The sequence below is a fragment of the Lissotriton helveticus genome, chromosome 5_1 (genome assembly GCF_964261635.1).
Source record: "Lissotriton helveticus chromosome 5_1, aLisHel1.1, whole genome shotgun sequence".
Lineage (NCBI taxonomy): Eukaryota > Metazoa > Chordata > Amphibia > Caudata > Salamandridae > Lissotriton > Lissotriton helveticus.
In genome coordinates, this window is record NC_136065.1 from 16,005,566 (window position 1) to 16,023,480 (window position 17,915).

General features: G+C 46.6%; 1 protein-coding gene across 1 annotated transcript in view; it reads right to left on the bottom strand.

Annotated features, from left to right (window-relative positions):
• LOC144752900 (class I histocompatibility antigen, F10 alpha chain-like) overlaps positions 1 to 17,915 on the bottom strand; it is a 128,320-nt gene that overhangs the window by 89,887 nt on the left and 20,518 nt on the right. Inside the window, exons 3-4 of the mRNA XM_078640726.1 lie at positions 15,784 to 16,053; positions 5,498 to 5,611 (exon numbers count right to left, since the gene is read on the bottom strand). Of these exons, the coding sequence (XP_078496852.1) occupies positions 5,498 to 5,611; positions 15,784 to 16,053 (384 nt within the window). The remainder of the gene's footprint in view (positions 1 to 5,497; positions 5,612 to 15,783; positions 16,054 to 17,915) is intronic.

Genomic DNA, 17,915 nt, shown 5'->3' on the forward strand with positions numbered 1-17,915 from the left:
AGCTCCACCCCCCGACCTGCCAATGGAAAGGCCATTCAGTCTCTGCTAATCCCACTATTGTGTGACTGTCTAGGGGGAATACTCAAAGTCTTTACTGTCAGTTACACCTAGTCATGTGACCTAAGGCAGGCTGCAGGCATAGAGGGCTAAGGGCAGGAAAATGGCAACTTTCTAAAATAATATCATCATGAATAACTGACAGGCTGGTGTTACTTTCTCGTTAATAGTTCCACCACAATGCATGAAGGAGACTTGTCAGAAGGATCTCTTTGAACGCTAAATTAACCATCCTTATGGAACCAGATTCCAGCCGACTTGACTCGAATTGGGAATAATGAAACACGAAAACAGCTACTGTTGCTCTACAATTCATGTCTGACCACAAATAAAAGACTGTGGACTTCACTGCCAAGATATCAATCAAGTGTCATGGCCTACAAGAAATAATGTCCCCCAGTTCAATGTCCTGATGGGAACCCTGGAATAAACTGGGGTTTGAAATATGTCGACAAGTTAAAAACTGCCAGGGAGGCCCTCTGTTAGAAAATTTGTTTGGCTTTAAGGGAACCTCTGTTTATATTTAGATGGACTCCGTTGTAAAGTCCCTCTGTAAAGTCTAAATAAAACAGAGTGGTTTAGCAACTACCAAAAGTGAGCCCATACTGTTGGTTCAGTTATTAGTGGCTCGTTGGTTCTGCAAATTGTTTGAACTGGGCCATACTTTTATATTTTTGCCTTTTATGTTGCTTTGACATTTATTGGTTTTGTTATTTTGGTTAACATGGGTATTGTCAGGTATTCCTTTGTATTATATGTAAAAAAACGTTTTGTAGTGCTTCAATATTTATGACATTCTTCTTCACACAGATTAAATATGTGTTTGAATTACTAGTGAATGATAATAAAAAAATGTGATCATGGTGACCAAGAGTTGTGATCAGATAACCAAAAAAAATCTTCTCTATAGTTGTGTCAGTATTGGCGAACATTGGTGTATGTTCATCTTTCTAAAAGTGGCATTTTCAAACTTATAAAGATAAATTCGACTTTACCATTAAGGAGGGTTTATCATTGAAAGTTAATAGATACCAAACAGTATATATCTTCCTCCTCTGGTTTAGGAAGTACTAGCTGATGAACTGTAATAAGGAACCTCTCAATGTTATCCTTTGGGATGGGTAGGTCTCACAGTAGTGAAAAATGAATTTGGGAGTTTTTTACTCTGAGGACATGTAAAACATGTAAGTAAATGTCCTACCTCGTCATTACACAGCACCCTGCCCTCTGGGCTACCTAGGACCTACCTTATAGGTGAAATATGTAATAAAAGGGAATTCTAAGGCTTGGAAAGGGGTTTCAAATGCCAAGTCAACATGTTGGTGAGACACTTCCTTCAGGCTTCAATGGCAGGCTTGTTCATGCTTTAAGGTGCTATTTAAGTAGGTGGCACCATAAGTGCTACAAGTTCACTGGCATAATTTCATTTAAAGACCCTGAGTAAATGATATACCAATCTACAAGGGACTTTCAAGTAAATTAAATATGCTAATTGGGTACATGCCAATCAAACCATGTTTAGGGGAGTGAGCACAAGCACTTTAGCACTGGTCAGCAGTGGTAATGTACACAGAAGGTTAAGGCCAACAACCAAAGATCTAGCAAAAGTAGGGGGAGGAAGGCAAAAATATTGGGGGTGACCCTGTAGAGAGGACTATTTTCAACTCATGGCCAACCATCTCTCTGCTCCAGCATCAGACAGCTCCTCACTGCTCCAGGATACTTCTTCTACTCCGGGTCAGGACAGTTTGTCTGCTCCAGGTCAGCATTGCTCCAGCTTTCCCATGAGGGCAGTCAGCAGGGCTGCACAGTTGGTGGAGGCTTAGTTCTGGCCTTGGGGAATATTAGCAACTTTCAAAGTCCTGTATCTGTTGAGACCTCTCTCTGAGCAGATGCTGCCCAGCTGCACCATAACATCAGCAAAAATATATTTAAATAGAAGCAATGTTGAACAACCAGGCCTCTAGCTTGGAGTTGCAGGGAACTCTGTTAAAAAGAAGGAAGTACCAAAGAGGTAGGTCACAAATGACCTTCGGGATAAGCATAAAGGGTGTGTCACACCAGACATTTCAAGCAATGGTCAGATATCTCTGGTGAAGTTATGTAACAGTAATGAAGAAACATCTAATGAACAGGGAAAAGAGCTGCAGAGGAAGTGAACATGGAGTACAGCTCCTAATATCAAATTAATGAAGAACAAAGATGCAGAGTCACCCAATGACTAGGGAGCAGACCTGCAGAACAGCCAATGAAAAGGGAGTGGAGCTGCAGAGGGCACCCTATGAACAGAGGACAGAGTTGCAGAGGGCAGAGGGATCCAATAAATGAGGACCACAGCTACAGAGGTGTCCAATGAATAGAGACTAGAGCTGCAGAAGCATCCAATGAATGGGAATCAGAGCTGGCTGCAGAGGTATCCAGTGAATGGGGATGAGATCGCAGAAGCATCCAATGAATGGGGAATAGAGCTGCAGAGGCATCCAATGAATGGAGAATAGAGCTGCAGAGGCATCCAATGAATGGAGAATAGAGGTTCAGAGGCATCCAATTAATGGAGAATAGCGGTACAGAGGCATCCAGTGAATGGGGAATAGAGCTGCAGATGCATCCAATGAATGGAGAATAGAGCTACAGAAGCATCAAATGAATGAGGAATAGAGCTGCGGAAGCATCAAATTAATGGGGAATAGAGCTGCAGAGGCATCCAATGAATGGGGAATAGAGCTGCAGAGGCATCCAATGAGTAGGAATCAGAGTTGGCCGCAGAGGTATCCAGTGAATGGGGATCAGATCGCAGAGGCATCCAATGAACGGAGAATAGAGCTGCAGAGGCACCCAATGAATGGAGAATAGAGCTGCAGAGGCATCCAATGAACGGAGAATAGAGCTGCAGAGGCACCCAATGAATGGAGAATAGAGCTGCAGAGGCATCCAATGAATGGAGAATAGAGGTTCAGAGGCATCCAATTAATGGAGAATAGCGGTACAGAGGCATCCAGTGAATGGGGAATAGAGCTGCAGATGCATCCAATGAATGGAGAATAGAGCTACAGAAGCATCAAATGAATGAGGAATAGAGCTGCGGAAGCATCAAATTAATGGGGAATAGAGCTGCAGAGGCATCCAATGAATGGGGAATAGAGCTGCAGAGGCATCCAATGAGTAGGAATCAGAGTTGGCCGCAGAGGTATCCAGTGAATGGGGATCAGATCGCAGAGGCATCCAATGAACGGAGAATAGAGCTGCAGAGGCACCCAATGAATGGAGAATAGAGCTGCAGAGGCATCCAATGAACGGAGAATAGAGCTGCAGAGGCACCCAATGAATGGAGAATAGAGCTGCAGAGGCATCCAATGAATGGAGAATAGAGCTGCAGAGGCACCCAATGAATGGAGAATAGAGCTGCAGGGGCATCCAATGAATGGAGAATAGAGCTGCAGAGCCACCCAATGAATGGGGAATAGAGCTGCAGAGGCACCCAATGAATGGAGAATAGAGCTGCAGAGGCATCCGATGCATGGACAATAGAGCTGCACAGCCACCCAATGAATGGGGAATAGAGCTGCAGAGGCATCCAATGAATGGAGAATAGAGCTGCAGAGGCATCCAATGAATGGAGAATAGAGCTGCAGAGGCATCCAATGAATGGAGAATAGAGCTGCAGAGACACCCAATGAATGGAGAATAGAGCTGCAGAGGCACCCAATGAATGGAGAATAGAGCTGCAGAGGCATCCAATGAATGGGGAATAAAGCTGCAGAGGCACCCAATGAATGGAGAATAGAGCTGCAGAGGCATCCGATGAATAGAGAATAGAGCTGCAGAGGCACCCAATGAATGGGGAATAGAGCTGCAAAGGCATCCAATGAATGGAGAATAGAGCTGCAAAGGCATCCAATGAATGGAGAATAGAGCTGCAGAGGCACCCAATGAATGGAGATTAGAGCGTTAGAGGCATCCAGTGAAAGAGTACCAGAGCTGCAAAGGTACCGAATGAATAGAGAGCACACCTGCACAGTTGTCCAATGGATATGGAATAGAGCTGCAGAGAGATCAAATCACTAGGAAACACCACTTAAGAGGCATCCAATGAATGGGGACAGGGTTTTAGAGGCGTCCCAACTGCTTTTGTGAGCGTTGTGTTCTATATGAAGTAGTTCAGGCACTGAAGGAAATACTGTACCTGTTGCTGCTGAAGCCATAGCACAAACAACCACTTAGGTCCTATACCCCAGCATGGCGGTGGCGCTCTGTGGGCCCGATGCAGATGGGCAGAGCGGGCTGAAGGAGGGTGGCCAACTTTCCATTATCGCGGGACTCTTTGGAAGCATGGAGACACTTTGCATGTGCGGATACACAAGATGTGCTGGTGTGCGAGCTGACCAGGAGTTGCAGGGAGCGTGGCTGGGGTTTCACCACCTCTGAATCAATCCCCTTTTAAAGATATAGTTTAGCAAGACAATGACCTCATCAAATCGGATTACTATGTCTTACTGCATTTGGGTCCCAGTCCCTTTATCATCTCCTGGAGTAAGACTTAACAGTCCATTATCACTGTCTTGGAGGAAACAGGTTTACACAATAAATAACGCTGTTGTGCAAACAGAATGAAACTGTGTTCACTGAAAGAATATATGACGTTACAACGCATACCTTTACAATGCATTCCTTTACAACACAGTTTTTACATTGCAACATACTTTACAACGCATTATTTTACATAGCATGCCATTACATCGCATTTTCAGAAACTACCTTTACAACGCATTCCATTACATCGCATTATAACTTTACAATGCATACCATTACAATGTATACCATTACATTGCATTTAAGGTACGTGTTCGATAGTTAGTGGTAAAAATGACTATTCTAACTCCAGTGAGTGCAACAGTAGGGTAAGTGTTGGATAGTTAGTGGTAAAAATGACTATTCTAACTCCAGTGAGTGCAACAGTAGGGTAAGTGTCGGATAGTGTAAGTGTACTATGCGTTGTCATGGTATGCATTGTAATAACTTGCGATGTAATGCCTGCATTGTAGTGACTTGCATTGTAATGACGTGTTGTAGTGACATGCGATGTAATGGCTGCGTTGTAATGACATGCGATGCAAAGGATGTTGCGATGTAATGACTGCTATGTAGAAGTAGTGCGATGTAATGACTGCGTTGTAAAGGTTGTTTCCCTCACTGAAACACCAATCGTAAACAACAGTATCTACCACGGATACTGCCCAGTAACCACCTATTACACCCATCAGCAGTTAACCAACAAGGAAACACCTGCTCCACCCACCTCCATGTAAAGGAACCAGGACTTTAAGCATGGATGTGTCCCCTTCTCTGCTGCTAGTGGCAGATGGCATTCACCTGCATCCCCAGGCATCAATCAGGAAGTATTGGTACCTAACACTAGGAATATCAAACTAAATCCACTCACCTGATGTTTTCATCCTCGAATAGACAACCCAAATGACAGTAGTGAGCAGTGCAACACCCACGAGGGCTCCAATGACGCCTCCGATAATTACCCCCATTGGAGGAGATTTCTCTTCTGTGGGACAGAGACGGACAGGAGCAGAGTTACAGGGCAGAAACCCCTTAAAAGATATGAATTATGATGCAGTAACATTAACACCTGCCAGGTATGAATATCTCTGTGAGTAAAGGGTCAGAGAGCTATAGCCTAGCCTGGGAACAGAGGTCTGATCTTACTACAGTTCAAGGTATAATCAGAGCTCTATAACCCTTCCTACTGTCCTCCTATCACACCACAGGGCACGGTATACTCACTGCGTTGTAGCATTACAGGCGGCCCCACTAACACACCACAGACCATGGTTTCTCACGCTTTATAGCCTACGGCATAGCACTGCACACAAAACGTTGTACCCTAGCAGGGCACTGCTCTCAACCTATAGGCCATGCTTAACGCAGGGCTGTGTACTTGCTCTCAGGGCGCTGCTCTCACCAGAGCACACATTATACAAAGCAGTGCCTTGAGAGAGGCCCCGCAGCACTATCACCCCACAGTCCATGGTATATTGTAGCTTTCCTCAGGCCACTGTTAAACCACCACTGGCCATGCTTTACTTACTGCACTCAGCACTTTGTCCCCTCTCACACCTAAGCCACCGGTATAAACTGTGTCCTGGGTTAGGCTTCAAAGTGCTATCACAGCCCAGGGCACAGTATATTAAGCACCTTTTATTTTTTCACATGGCACTGCCATCACACCATGGCTCACAGTATACACAGTGCTTTGCACCCTTCTTAGAGCAGAGCATTTACTAAAGCACAGAGCGTACTTGGCAGCATCCAGGGAGAGGCCACAATGCCCTATCACAACACAGCCCACAGTATACCCACTGATGTACAGCCTTCCTCAGGACACTGCTGTCAGACTCTTGGAAGTTGTTTTTCCTTGAAGGTTTAGAGTTACAAGATTTGCTGTGACTCTACACTTTGTCCACCATGTGCATGGGCACCGGCTCTATCTGTGTTTTCCATGCAGCAGTTGAGAATGTAGGACGGCATGTAAATCTACAGCGCGATAAACAGACAAAAACAGGGGAAGTAACATTTTCGTAGAGGCTGGGGCTGTTAAAAAACATGCTGTGTACAGACTATAAAGCGGTACCCTCGAAAAGTGGTGGCTAGTAAGCAGATTTCTGGAACAAAGTCTGGCCAACAAAGCCTGGTGGGAGGCTAAGATGAGCACACAATAATGCCTCTTAAAAGTAAATGTAAATGTAAATGTACAGGAATTTATATAGCGCAAATCACCAAGCGGTTCTAAACGCTTGCTTAGGGAACCCGTCCTGGTATTCCCCTGTGAGATAACCCCGGCAGGGTATCCGCAAGGTGAAAGCCAGGCATCCCGCCGCGAGGGGCCGTTGTGGAGATTAAGCAAGCTATTGCCCAGAGTCGCAGAGTGTGAACCCGTGAATCGCGTAGGCACCGGAGCGAGAATTGTCGAGTCCATGGACATTTTAGGACTCAAAACCCCGCCGAGCCGGGAATTGAACCCTGGTCCCAGGCTGACCTCTGCTTCCAGGTCTGCCTCCTCTAACCAGTGAGCCACAAAAGTGTGTGTTAGTGACCAGGTGGCCTGGTCAAATGTAGGCTGATGCAAAGTTCCAAAGGAAGCCATGGCCTCTCCTTTCCTGTGGGTACAATGTGCCTTGGGTGTACTAGGAGGCAGTGCACATAGTACACTCCTGTGTTCTTTGCGATAGTGGTACAGATCTATAGCTTTGTTTTCTAAAGATCTCACATTGATATACCGGGAGGCCGTATAGAGAGTAGACTCCTCTGTTCTTTGTGACGGTGGTGTAGTATCTATAGCTTTGTTTTCTAAAGATTACACAGTGGTGTAAAAGGAGGCAGCATACAGACTACACTTTTGTATTCTTGTTGCAGGGATTCTGCCCAGAAACAGAACTATGCGTAGGATTATAGGATCTTACGGCCACATGCATCATTGCACCCGTTTGTGATTCCTAAATTGCGAAAATTAAGGAATCGCAATTTAGAAATCGCAAACTGCAATGCATGAAAAATTCGCATTTTTTTTGTGATTCGGTATTTTTCCTTAATTGCGATTCACAATTTGCGAATCGCAATTAAGGAAAACCCTTCCCATTGATTCCTATGGGCCAAAAGGCCTATAGGAATGAATGGGAAGGCATTCACATTTTTTGAATTTCAAATTGCGATTCGCAAAATGTGAATGCAATTTCAAGGGTGCAGGGGGGGGGGGTCCAAAGAACCCCTCCCTGCACCCCTGAAATGTACCTTTAAATGCAATTTACACACACACATGCCTCAAGGGCATGTGTGTGTGTAAATTAAAACTTTCAAAAATGCAATTTGTGCATATTTGAAAGTTTTCGGTAAATTAGCATGAAGGTCAACTTCATGCTAATTTACCACTTCCAAATTGCAAATTTGCAATTAAAAAATGATCATGCATTGCATTTAAGAAATCTAAAATTGCGATTTCTTGAAATGCAATCGCAATTCCTAAAATTGCGAAATGCATTATGCATTCCAAATTAGTCAATTGCATTCGCAAACAACCGAAAATTGCGATTCGCACCGTTTGCGAATGCAATTGACTTTGATGCATGTGGGCATTAGAGCATAGGGATGGAGTCTTCCTACCACCTTAGTACCCATGAGCCCAGGACCGACTAGCTATAGTGTCTCACTTGCTCTCCTACTCACTGACAGAGACACAGATGATTAGACACCCCAGAACACAACACTCCTGACTCTCTCAGGAATCGCAGTTGCAAGACACAACCTTTTGCTCGCACTCTTGTACTTGTCCACAATAAGATCTGAGAAAGACTCAAAACGGTTTAAAAAATTTATTTCAACTGACGTGCCCTAACATGCAGATATGTGCCACAACAAGCAGGAAAATGCAAAGTCATAATACAATCTGCATAGCAGTTAGTCCATAAATCATGCAGTGAGATGTTGTCATGAAAAGACATTAGAGCCTAAACTCCTTCCCCTTGCTGCAAAGCAGTATCATTATATATTAGAAGATCTCTGGGATTTGTCAGCAGACCCCATACCTTCGCCGATAGATGGTAGATCTACATCATAGGTGCTGTCTCGCTCTTCTCCCTGGAAAGGTCCCTCTACAAGTGTGTGCTACCTATTTGAGTATTCCAATATAACCAAAGTATGTTGTCCAAACAACATCTGCATCTGTATGTTTTCTCTAAGGGCTAAGGCCTGGCCAGAACAAAATAACAAGGGGCATTGTTGTTAGACCTTGCTCACAATTTTCTGTCAAAATCCCGGGAGCCTGCTGAGAGTGAACACAGCGATGAGTTTGCATGTGAAAACAGTCATAGGAATTATTGCAAAAATAAAGTTGTGTAGTAACGTGCGCAAAGCAGTGGGCACGCTGCAGCCTGCTCATGCTAACTTAGTGAAGACGATAATGTCCCCATGGGCCATGTGACACCCTCCCCTTGGTCAGGTCGTTAGCACTGTGCTAAAACAAAAATCAGAGTTAAGCAGTTGCAAAGCACCTCAGTGGTACCCCAATTAGAACATTTTCAGACACACCAAAAAAATGTTTTCCTTAAATTTGAAAAAATAACCAACTTGGTCCCCAAAAAGTTTATCCATTCACAGCAAATCTTCAGAGTCAAACATGTTGCGGAAAAAGTGGAACGCATTAAACTCCAATATGTTGCCTGAACCGTCCATGGTAAAAAAGGTATGTCATCCAATTTAGTAAGTTGAATGAGCACACAAGCTTCTCATATCCAGAGGCAGTTAGGGGCATATCAAGGCAACCTGCGTTAACTTCAATGACACTTCGATCCAAGAGGCGCTGTGAACGAGCACAGGTACTCAAGTCTGCCATTGGTCCAAGTAGAGGATCACACACTAGGTGCCTACCCATGGAACAGTCCTGGTAATGGACCATCAACAGACCGATCAACAGTTCATAATCTAGGGCAGCGTGTGACGTATTGGAAAGGCAGACATCCAGGGCCCATCGAAAAGGACATCGAAGGCAGTAGAACACAGGTTGCATGCAGGTAAAGTAGGCATAAAAGAAGGTCAGCCAATAGTCGCGTTAAGACCTTCTAATGGCATCAAACCAAAAAGCTGCTGCATCCGATCACGGTGCAGCTGCAGCTGGACTGGGCTTGGCAGCACCACAGGTCGTGCAGATATTGCGGAGCAGAGGTAAAAGTGCAAGTATGCCGCAAATCAACAGGAGCACCAGGGGAAACTCTCTGAATGGGCTGGAAAAAACAGAATGGATAAAAGCTGGCATTACTCTGAAAGGAGGTGACAAGTCCAGATACAACAAGTTTAAAAAAGTGGGCAAAGCCCTCCATATCGGACGCATTAATTATTTGGTGAATTATTTCTCCAAAATGGAGTGGGAGATTTGTGTTTAGCAGTGACTGAATCCCACTTGCTGCTCTTGCCACCTGCAATTTGAAGGTCTCACGTACTGATGCGAGAGCCACTTCTTGTTAAAACAATAGCGCGTTGAATCTGCTTGGCTTATTGAAATCTGTTTTCAAAGTTGTACTGGAAGGCCAAAGCGAACTATCTACAATGCAATACGGGGGTGGAAAAAGGACATTGCTGCAACATGTAACACGCTGTGAAACTGTTCCTATATATGGGATGCCTGCCGGTAAGCAGCAACAGTCATGATTATTTAGAAGCAGATAACTGCCTTTAGAAAGCAAAGTTAGTGCGGGACAAATGGCTGGGACCGGGGTCCCTTTGAAAAAACAAGGCAGATTAAGGGACAAAACGTTACTAGCACGATGAAGGTTTATTTGTTTGCAGACTAAGGAGTGGCCCACTGTAGAATCACAATCCTCTCCTGTAAGGAGAACCTCCTTATCTGCTCGTTGGCACCGAAATATGAAAGGCAGGGAGCATAATTCATGAATATAGCTACTCCTGAGGGGCTCATATCTACCAACCAGATAGAGTTTCATGCAGGCTATAAACTGGAAGAGAGAGATAGGCCATGAAATAACCCCATGTACTAACCACACAGCTGAATCAGTTTCTGCTACAGAGAATGGTAACTGTTCTAGTTGTTCAATTTATATCTTTCACTGACCTAGATTTCTTTATCTGTCAAATTAAATGGAAAAACAGTGCGGAAGCATCCAAGGAATCCCATGGTACTTTCCCAATTTTTTATGTTTGTAAGGTCCAACCAAATTGCATTACAGAACCTAACTGATTTTGACCATAGTACAAAACAGACACTTCATTTTGAACAATGTCAATGACTAATGATACAGTATCATCCAAAGTATATATATGAGAAGAAAGTGTATTACCTCCCGTCCCTCCCCCGCCTTCCTTCAGCGCAAGTGAGGCCCCCTCCCCCCAGACCTAAACCCAGCCCATAAAAACCCTGCCCACCCCCACCTCCACCTGTTTTTTTTCTGTCTCCCTAGTGAGACTTACCTTATCAGTTCCTCCCTGTGGCAGTGCCGGGGAGTCCTCGGTCTGTTTCTCTGCAATGGCGGAGCCCTCAGCAGCGTTCTCCCAGTGGTGTTTCCTCTCCTCGGTCTTCGGCGGTCCTCCTGTGGCTGGTGCTGTGTTTCTGGGTCGGGCTTGCAAGGCTGCCTCTAACCCCGGCCTGCATGCATCACAGAGACCTGGTAGGATGGATTTGTACCCGGTCTTTTATTATGGCTTGCATTTTGGTGGTCTTTTCCTGTTTGTGGTTGTTTTCCAGCCAGTGATTTTTCATTGGTTGTTGGCTGATGGGTTTTCGTCCATGTAAGTTGGTACTGGAGTGTTGCGGTTGAGGGTTCTCCGGTTCCCCCTAAGTGCCCTAGGAGCCAGGGCCTTTCCGGGGGTGACGTGCCTCTCATGTCCAAGGAGGAGGTGCAGGGTATGATTGAGGTGGCGGTGACTAGTGCTCTACAGGCTCATCCAGTGCCTTTTGGAATTTCTCGTCCTCGTGCTTTGCATCCTGTGGACGATGTATCCCCGTCGGATGGTGATGGTCCTTTTCCCTCCTCTGGCAACAAGTATGTCTCCAGGGAGGAGAGGTGGAATGTTCTGGCACATGTGCGGGACAATTTGGAGTTCCCTCCATTCCAGCTAGGGCAGGCAGGTGGAACTCTCTTTCCTCAGTATACTACTCCCTCCCAGTTGGGCAAGCCCTTTCAGGGTCCAGTAAGAAAATGGTGTTGAGGGATTGGTGTGAGTTGGATAAGTTGCAGGTCGCTCGCTTCCTCCAGCAACTTTACCTTTCGGAAGGGGAGGACCCCCTGCCTCACAATGTGAAGCTGGAATCTATCCTGGCCACACTAATTGGCAAAATGGCTATTCAGCCTGAGGATTGTACCGTAGCTGATGCTCTTGATAAGAAGGTGGACTCTGGCCTTAATAGGTCTTTTGCTGCTGGTAACTTGGCGCTGAGGGCTAGCCTTTTCTCTGGTTATTCAGTGCAGTCTTTGGTGCAGGATTTCGAGAAACTGGCAGCCGCTGTTCAGGAGGGCTATGAATTCTCTGACCTTCTGGCTGCTGTGGAACAGCAGGCTAAGCCATTGGTGGACATTTTATCTGATGTTATTAAATCTTCGACTATGTCCACTGGGGCCTTGGTGGCAGCACGTTGTTCCCTTTGGCTCCGGAACTGGAAGGCTGATCCTGGAGAGAAGGTGGCTTTGTTGAAGTTGCCTTTTGATGGCCAGGCTCTGTTTGGGGACCAATTGGCTGCTATGATCTCTAAGGCTTTCAAGGAGTGGAAGCATGCTTTGTCTTATAATGGCAGTTCGGCTCTGTCTGGTAAACTTTGGAATAGGGCCACCGGTCATCCCTGAAGCATGAATCTCGTCAGTCTTTCAGCTGGCTTCGTTTTCAGTCCCGTTTTTCCCCCAAGCACGCTGCCCCCACACCTAAGGTCCCTGCCAAGAAGGGTCCCTGACAACTACTGTCTGAGTGTTTCACTGCCAATGGGTGGTCGACTTGGGCATTTTCTTCCTCAGTGGCAGCAGGACGTTTTGGATGGCTGGGTCCTGAGCACTGTGGGTCATGGTTACGTGAGAGACTTTTGGAAGGTTCCGCCGTTTTCTGGGGTTTGGCTGACTCCAGTTGCTTGCCAAGAAGGCCATCTCCCAGAGGTCTTTGAACTGGCGGGAGTTGAGGGTGATTTGGCTAGCCCTGGTTCACTTTCAGGACTCTCTGCAGGGCCATTGGGTGTTGGTTTAAACAGACAATGTGGTGGCGAAGTCCTATGTCAACCGTCAAGGGGGGACCAGGTCCATGAACTTCATGGCCAGCGACGTGTTTCTGTGGGCTCCGGTCTGGGTGCTGGGTCTGTCTGCTCTCTACATTCGGGGATAGACAATGTGCGGGCAGATCTGTTGAGCAGGGACATTCCTTCGTCACGTGATTTCTCTCTCTTTCCCAGTTTGTTCGATCAGTTGGTGGGTCATTGGGACCTCCCTGTGGTGGACCTGTTTGCGGAACCGGTCAGTGCCAAAGTGGGCCTATTTTGTTCTCTGGGCCGGTGTGCCGGGGCTCTGGGGGTCGACAGCCTGACCTCTCCTTGGCCTCAGGGTCTTCTGTATGCCTCCCCCCTTTCCGCTGATCTGGGTCTTTCTGGTTTGGGTTCGGAGGGACTGTGCTCAGGTGGTGTTGATTGCGCCCAGTTGGCCTCGGGCGAATTGGTTTTCTCTCCTGGCCGGGTTGTTTTGCGACCGGGAGTGGGTCCTTCCGGTGGTTCAGAATCTTTTGGTGTTTCCGGCCCTTCCCCTGAGCTCCTTGCGGCGGTCACACCTGACGGCCTGGCGGTTGAGCGGCAAGGCTTAGCTGTCTTTGGGATCCCTGACCGTTTGGCTGTTCGTAAAGCGATTCATTACAACACACCTAAATATCTTGCCCACAAAATAGAAATCACAGGCAGAAACAGACTTGTCAGGAGTGCCAATTATCTGCTCCTGAAACCACCTATCTTTAAGAAGATAAAAACATATGAAAGGACATTCTCAGGCGTAGCTCCCAGGATTTGGAACTCCCTTCCTGCAAACATCAGAAAAATTAGAAACACAACAACATTCAAGAAAGAAATAAAGAACTTTCCTATGAGCAAGTTCCTCCCATAAACAAGATAAACGAAACCGAAGACTTAACTCAGGTCTTAATCAATACCATACACGTTGTTGCTTTTCAAGATATTAGCCTATAGTTACTAGGTCTAAATTGCCATTACTAAGTCAGCATGTCTTACTGCTCTATGTACACTGCATTTGTAATCTATACCACATGATGTTATGCGCTCTGATACCCATGGGTCATGTCGCGCTATATAAAACTGTTAATAAATAAATAAATAAATAAATAGTTTGCAGGCTTCTCGGAGGTCCTCCACTCTTCTGTCCTATGCTAGCCATTGGTGGGCCTTTTTGACCCAGTGTGCTGTTAAGGAGGTTGATCCCCCGGTGGCTGACATCTTTTTGGTGATGCAGCTCCTTCAGGATTGGGCTCATCTGGGTTTGTCGGGGTTCCTTGCATAATTTGAGGGATGACGGGGGCCTGATGCCTAATTTTTTTCAGCGTCTGTTGAACTTGTTTCCAAGCACTGTCCTTTCCTTTCCTTCTTGGAATTTGCAACTGGTGTTGGATGTCCTGTCTGGTCCTCCCTTTGAGCCCCTGGAGGGCCTCGAGTTGAAAATGTTGATTTATAAGAATTGTTTTTTGGTGGCCATCACCTCGGCTTGACGCTTGGGTGAGTTGGGGTCTTTGTCTTGTAAGTTTCCCTTCGGCAAGATCTTTTCAGATTAGTTGGTTTTGGTTTTGGTGCCGTCCTTTGTACCTGAGGTCAATTCGGCATTTCATCTTAGTCAGAATTTGCCTGAATTCTGTTGTGCTCCTTCTTTGGCTGAGGAGTCTCATTTGTACTGTCTGGGTGTGAGGCGGGCTTTACAGTGGTAACTACAGGTTGTGAAGTCCTTCCGGTAGGGGGACGCTTGTTTGTTAATTTTGGTCCTGCTAAGAAAGGTGTGAAGCCTTCCACGGCTACATTGATTCGCTGCATTCGATCCACGGTTTTGTTGGCTTATAAGCTGCATGGGGAGGACCCCCCGGGTGGGGTTCAGGGCCGTTCTACTCGCAGTATGGCTGCTATGGTTGCTGAGTTGCAGGGTACCTCGGTGGAGGAGATCTGCAGGGCTGTGACCTTCTACGATTGCTGGTCTGGAATGTTTGGATAATGTTCTGGGCCACAGGGTCTGGTCCTCTATGCGGGACTAGAGATGTTGATCTGCTGTGTTTGGGGTTCGTTATTAAATTTTTGTGTTCTTTATCACTCAGTTGTCCGTCTCTGTTTTCTTCTGCTTGCTATGTCCTCACTTGTGCGGAAGGAAGGCGAGGGAGGAACAGGAGGTAATGCGTCCATTACTATTGATAATGGCATTACTCCTAGTCCTACTCCCTCGCCTTCCTTCTAGGACCCTGCCTCCCTCCTGGTGCGGTACATCTGAGTGCTAGCTCGGCTTATTTACATACAGGTGGAGTTGGGGCGGGCAGAGTTTTTATCGACTAGGGGTAAGTCTGGGGGAGGCGGGCCTCACTTGTGCTGAAGGAAGGCGAGGGAGTGGGACTATGAGTAATGCCATTGTCACTAGTAATGGACGCATTAATGCTGTTATCGACTACTTCAAGAACTTATTCTAAATTATCTTGGTCAATTTGGCACAGGTGCACTGCAGCTTCCATCTGCGATAGCTTCAATAATTCATTATATTCTGCATAAACAAAATGTTTTGTTCGAGGGGACTTTGGACCCAAAAGAAAATCATCAAGATCGATGTCACCTGATAAAAGGGAAAGATGCTGTTTCACAGATAATAATGTGGAATGTTCCAACCACTTTTGACAAAATTTACCTACAGAATATGTGGTAACTGTATGGGAATATGGAAAACGAAGATCAGGTCTAGTCTGAGTAAACACATTTGGGGTGTTCAAAAAGCGTAATTGACATGCTTTTGGAGCTCGTTGGCCACAATAAGCATCTGAAGGGGTCAATACTGGAAGAGTTGAGTATGCCATTCTTAAACATGACAGTTAATTATTCAATTGTGTAGTTGGTATATGTTTGCCATGTGTCGTAAGCAGCCGATAACGAAATGGAGGGAGTATTTAGATTTTTTGCTGTGGCTGAACCAAAACAAGTAGTCTGCTGTCCCTTACCATACATCACGGTCACAGTGTCCGGCAGGCTGCTGTGATACACCTCATATCTGTACATTTTCTCATCATCTCCTTCCTGAACTTCCACGGTTTTCCTGGCCTGGTAGGTTCCGTCAGGGTTTGGTAGGATTTCACTCGACTCCCAGGGCATCTCAACACCATTCCGGACCCATTTCACCTCAATTTCTCTGGGATAAAATCCATATGCATAGCCGGTCAGAAAGGTGCGATCGCCGTTCTTTCTTCGTGAAACCATTGTTTGAGGGGCAACTGCAAGGAAACGCAATAACTACAATTACAAAACAATCTCAACATTGAGTTTTACCCAGTACGTTGTTTACAATTACTTAGCTGTTATACTTTTCTCCAGCACATGCTTTGAATACCCCCCTTCACAACACTGCAAGGACGCCATTTGAATTTGAATTTTAATGAATTTATTGAGCGCACTGTTACCGGGGCGGTTTCCTGGCGCTAGACAGCGAAGAACCAGAGGGGTAGGGAACGGAAGCTATACTGCTGGAGGGCTGGGGAACAGGAAGGTTTTGAGATGTCTGCGGAACTCAGCGTATGAGGAGGAAGCTCTGAGAGCAAAAGGGAGGGAGTTCCAGAAGGAGGGGGCTAAAACCGCAAATCTCGTCCCACCAGACCTCTTCTTCTTAAAGCGTGGAACTGTCAGAAGAGCCTGGTGGGAGGAGCGAAGCTCTCTAGCCGGGAGATAAGGGGATATAATCTCACAGAGAAAGGCAGGGGCAGTGCCAGATCTAGCCTGGTAGGTCATACAGCCCAACTTGAAGAGAGCCCTCTCCTTCACCGGCAGCCAATGCAGCGACTGCAACAGAGGGGAAGCACGATGAAACTTGGGAAGTCCATAAATCAGGCGGGCGGCCTGATTTTGTATCTGCTGCAGTCGGCGGATCAAGTAGTCAGGGGCCCCGTTGTAAATCACATTCCCGTAGTCAAGGCGCGATAGCACCATGGCCATGAGAATGAGCTTCAGGGCAGAAACAGAAAAAAAACGGGAAACCTTACGGATGGTGCGGAGGGAAAAAAAACAAGAAGACACCACCGATGAGACCTGTGTGTGAAGCGAGAGCTGGGAGTTAATGAAGATGCCCAGGGTTTTGACCTTGGAAACCGGGGAGGGGGGGGAACCCAGTGAATCAGGCCAGAAAGACGGGGACCAAGGACTGCAACCACCCCCGGTCAAAACCAACTCGGTTTTGTCGGGATTTAACTTGAGGTGGTTGCAGTTCATCCAATTTTGGATGAAGAGCATTACCCTCTGGAAATTCCAAGCAGAGGAAGGGGAATGGGAAAGGTTAAAGATAAGTTGGAGGTCATCGGCGTAGTTAAACACCGAGACCTCCATCTGCTGTAAAGAAAAAATGAGGGGTGAGATGTATAAATTAAATAGCAAGGGGGACAAAGAAGAGCCCTGAGGAACGCCGCATGTCACTCTACGGGGGGGGGGCAGCAAAGCCTGCCAGGTGGATGGCCTGCTCCCTGTCAGTTAGAAAAGACCGGAGCCAAGCATGGGCCGTACCCCGAATGCCCGCCGCCTCGACACGGGTCAGTAAGATGTCATGGTCCACCGTGTCGAACGCGGCGGACAGATCGAGGAGGACCAGGGCCTGGGGGAGGCAGGTGTCAATGCCCTCCCTCAGTTTGTCCATCACTGACACTACCACCTTCTCCGTTGAGTGCAGCGGACGAAAGCCAGCCTGACAGGAGGAGAGGCGGCCGGTGGACTCCACAAAGGAACTCAGGGTCCGGGTGACATGAGCCTCTGAGACCTTAGCCAAATAGGGAAGCAGGGAGATGGGGCGATAATTGGCAGGCAAAGATGGATCAGTGCCTGCCTTTTTTAAGATGGGAATGATGACAGCTGATTTGTGGGCAGTTGGGACAATACCTGAGGTGAGGGAGTGGTTGATGAGAGTGAGTGGGGGGGAATAGCAGCTAGAGAAGATCTCTTTTAGGGCGAAGGCCGGGCCGATGTCATGAGGAGATCCAGATTTGACCCGAGCCAGTAAAGGGAGAAGGGTTTCCCGTGTCAGGGGGGGAAAAGAAGTGAGGAATGGGACAACAGGGAGCGGTTGAATAATGAGCGGAGTGGAAGAGGAGGAAGG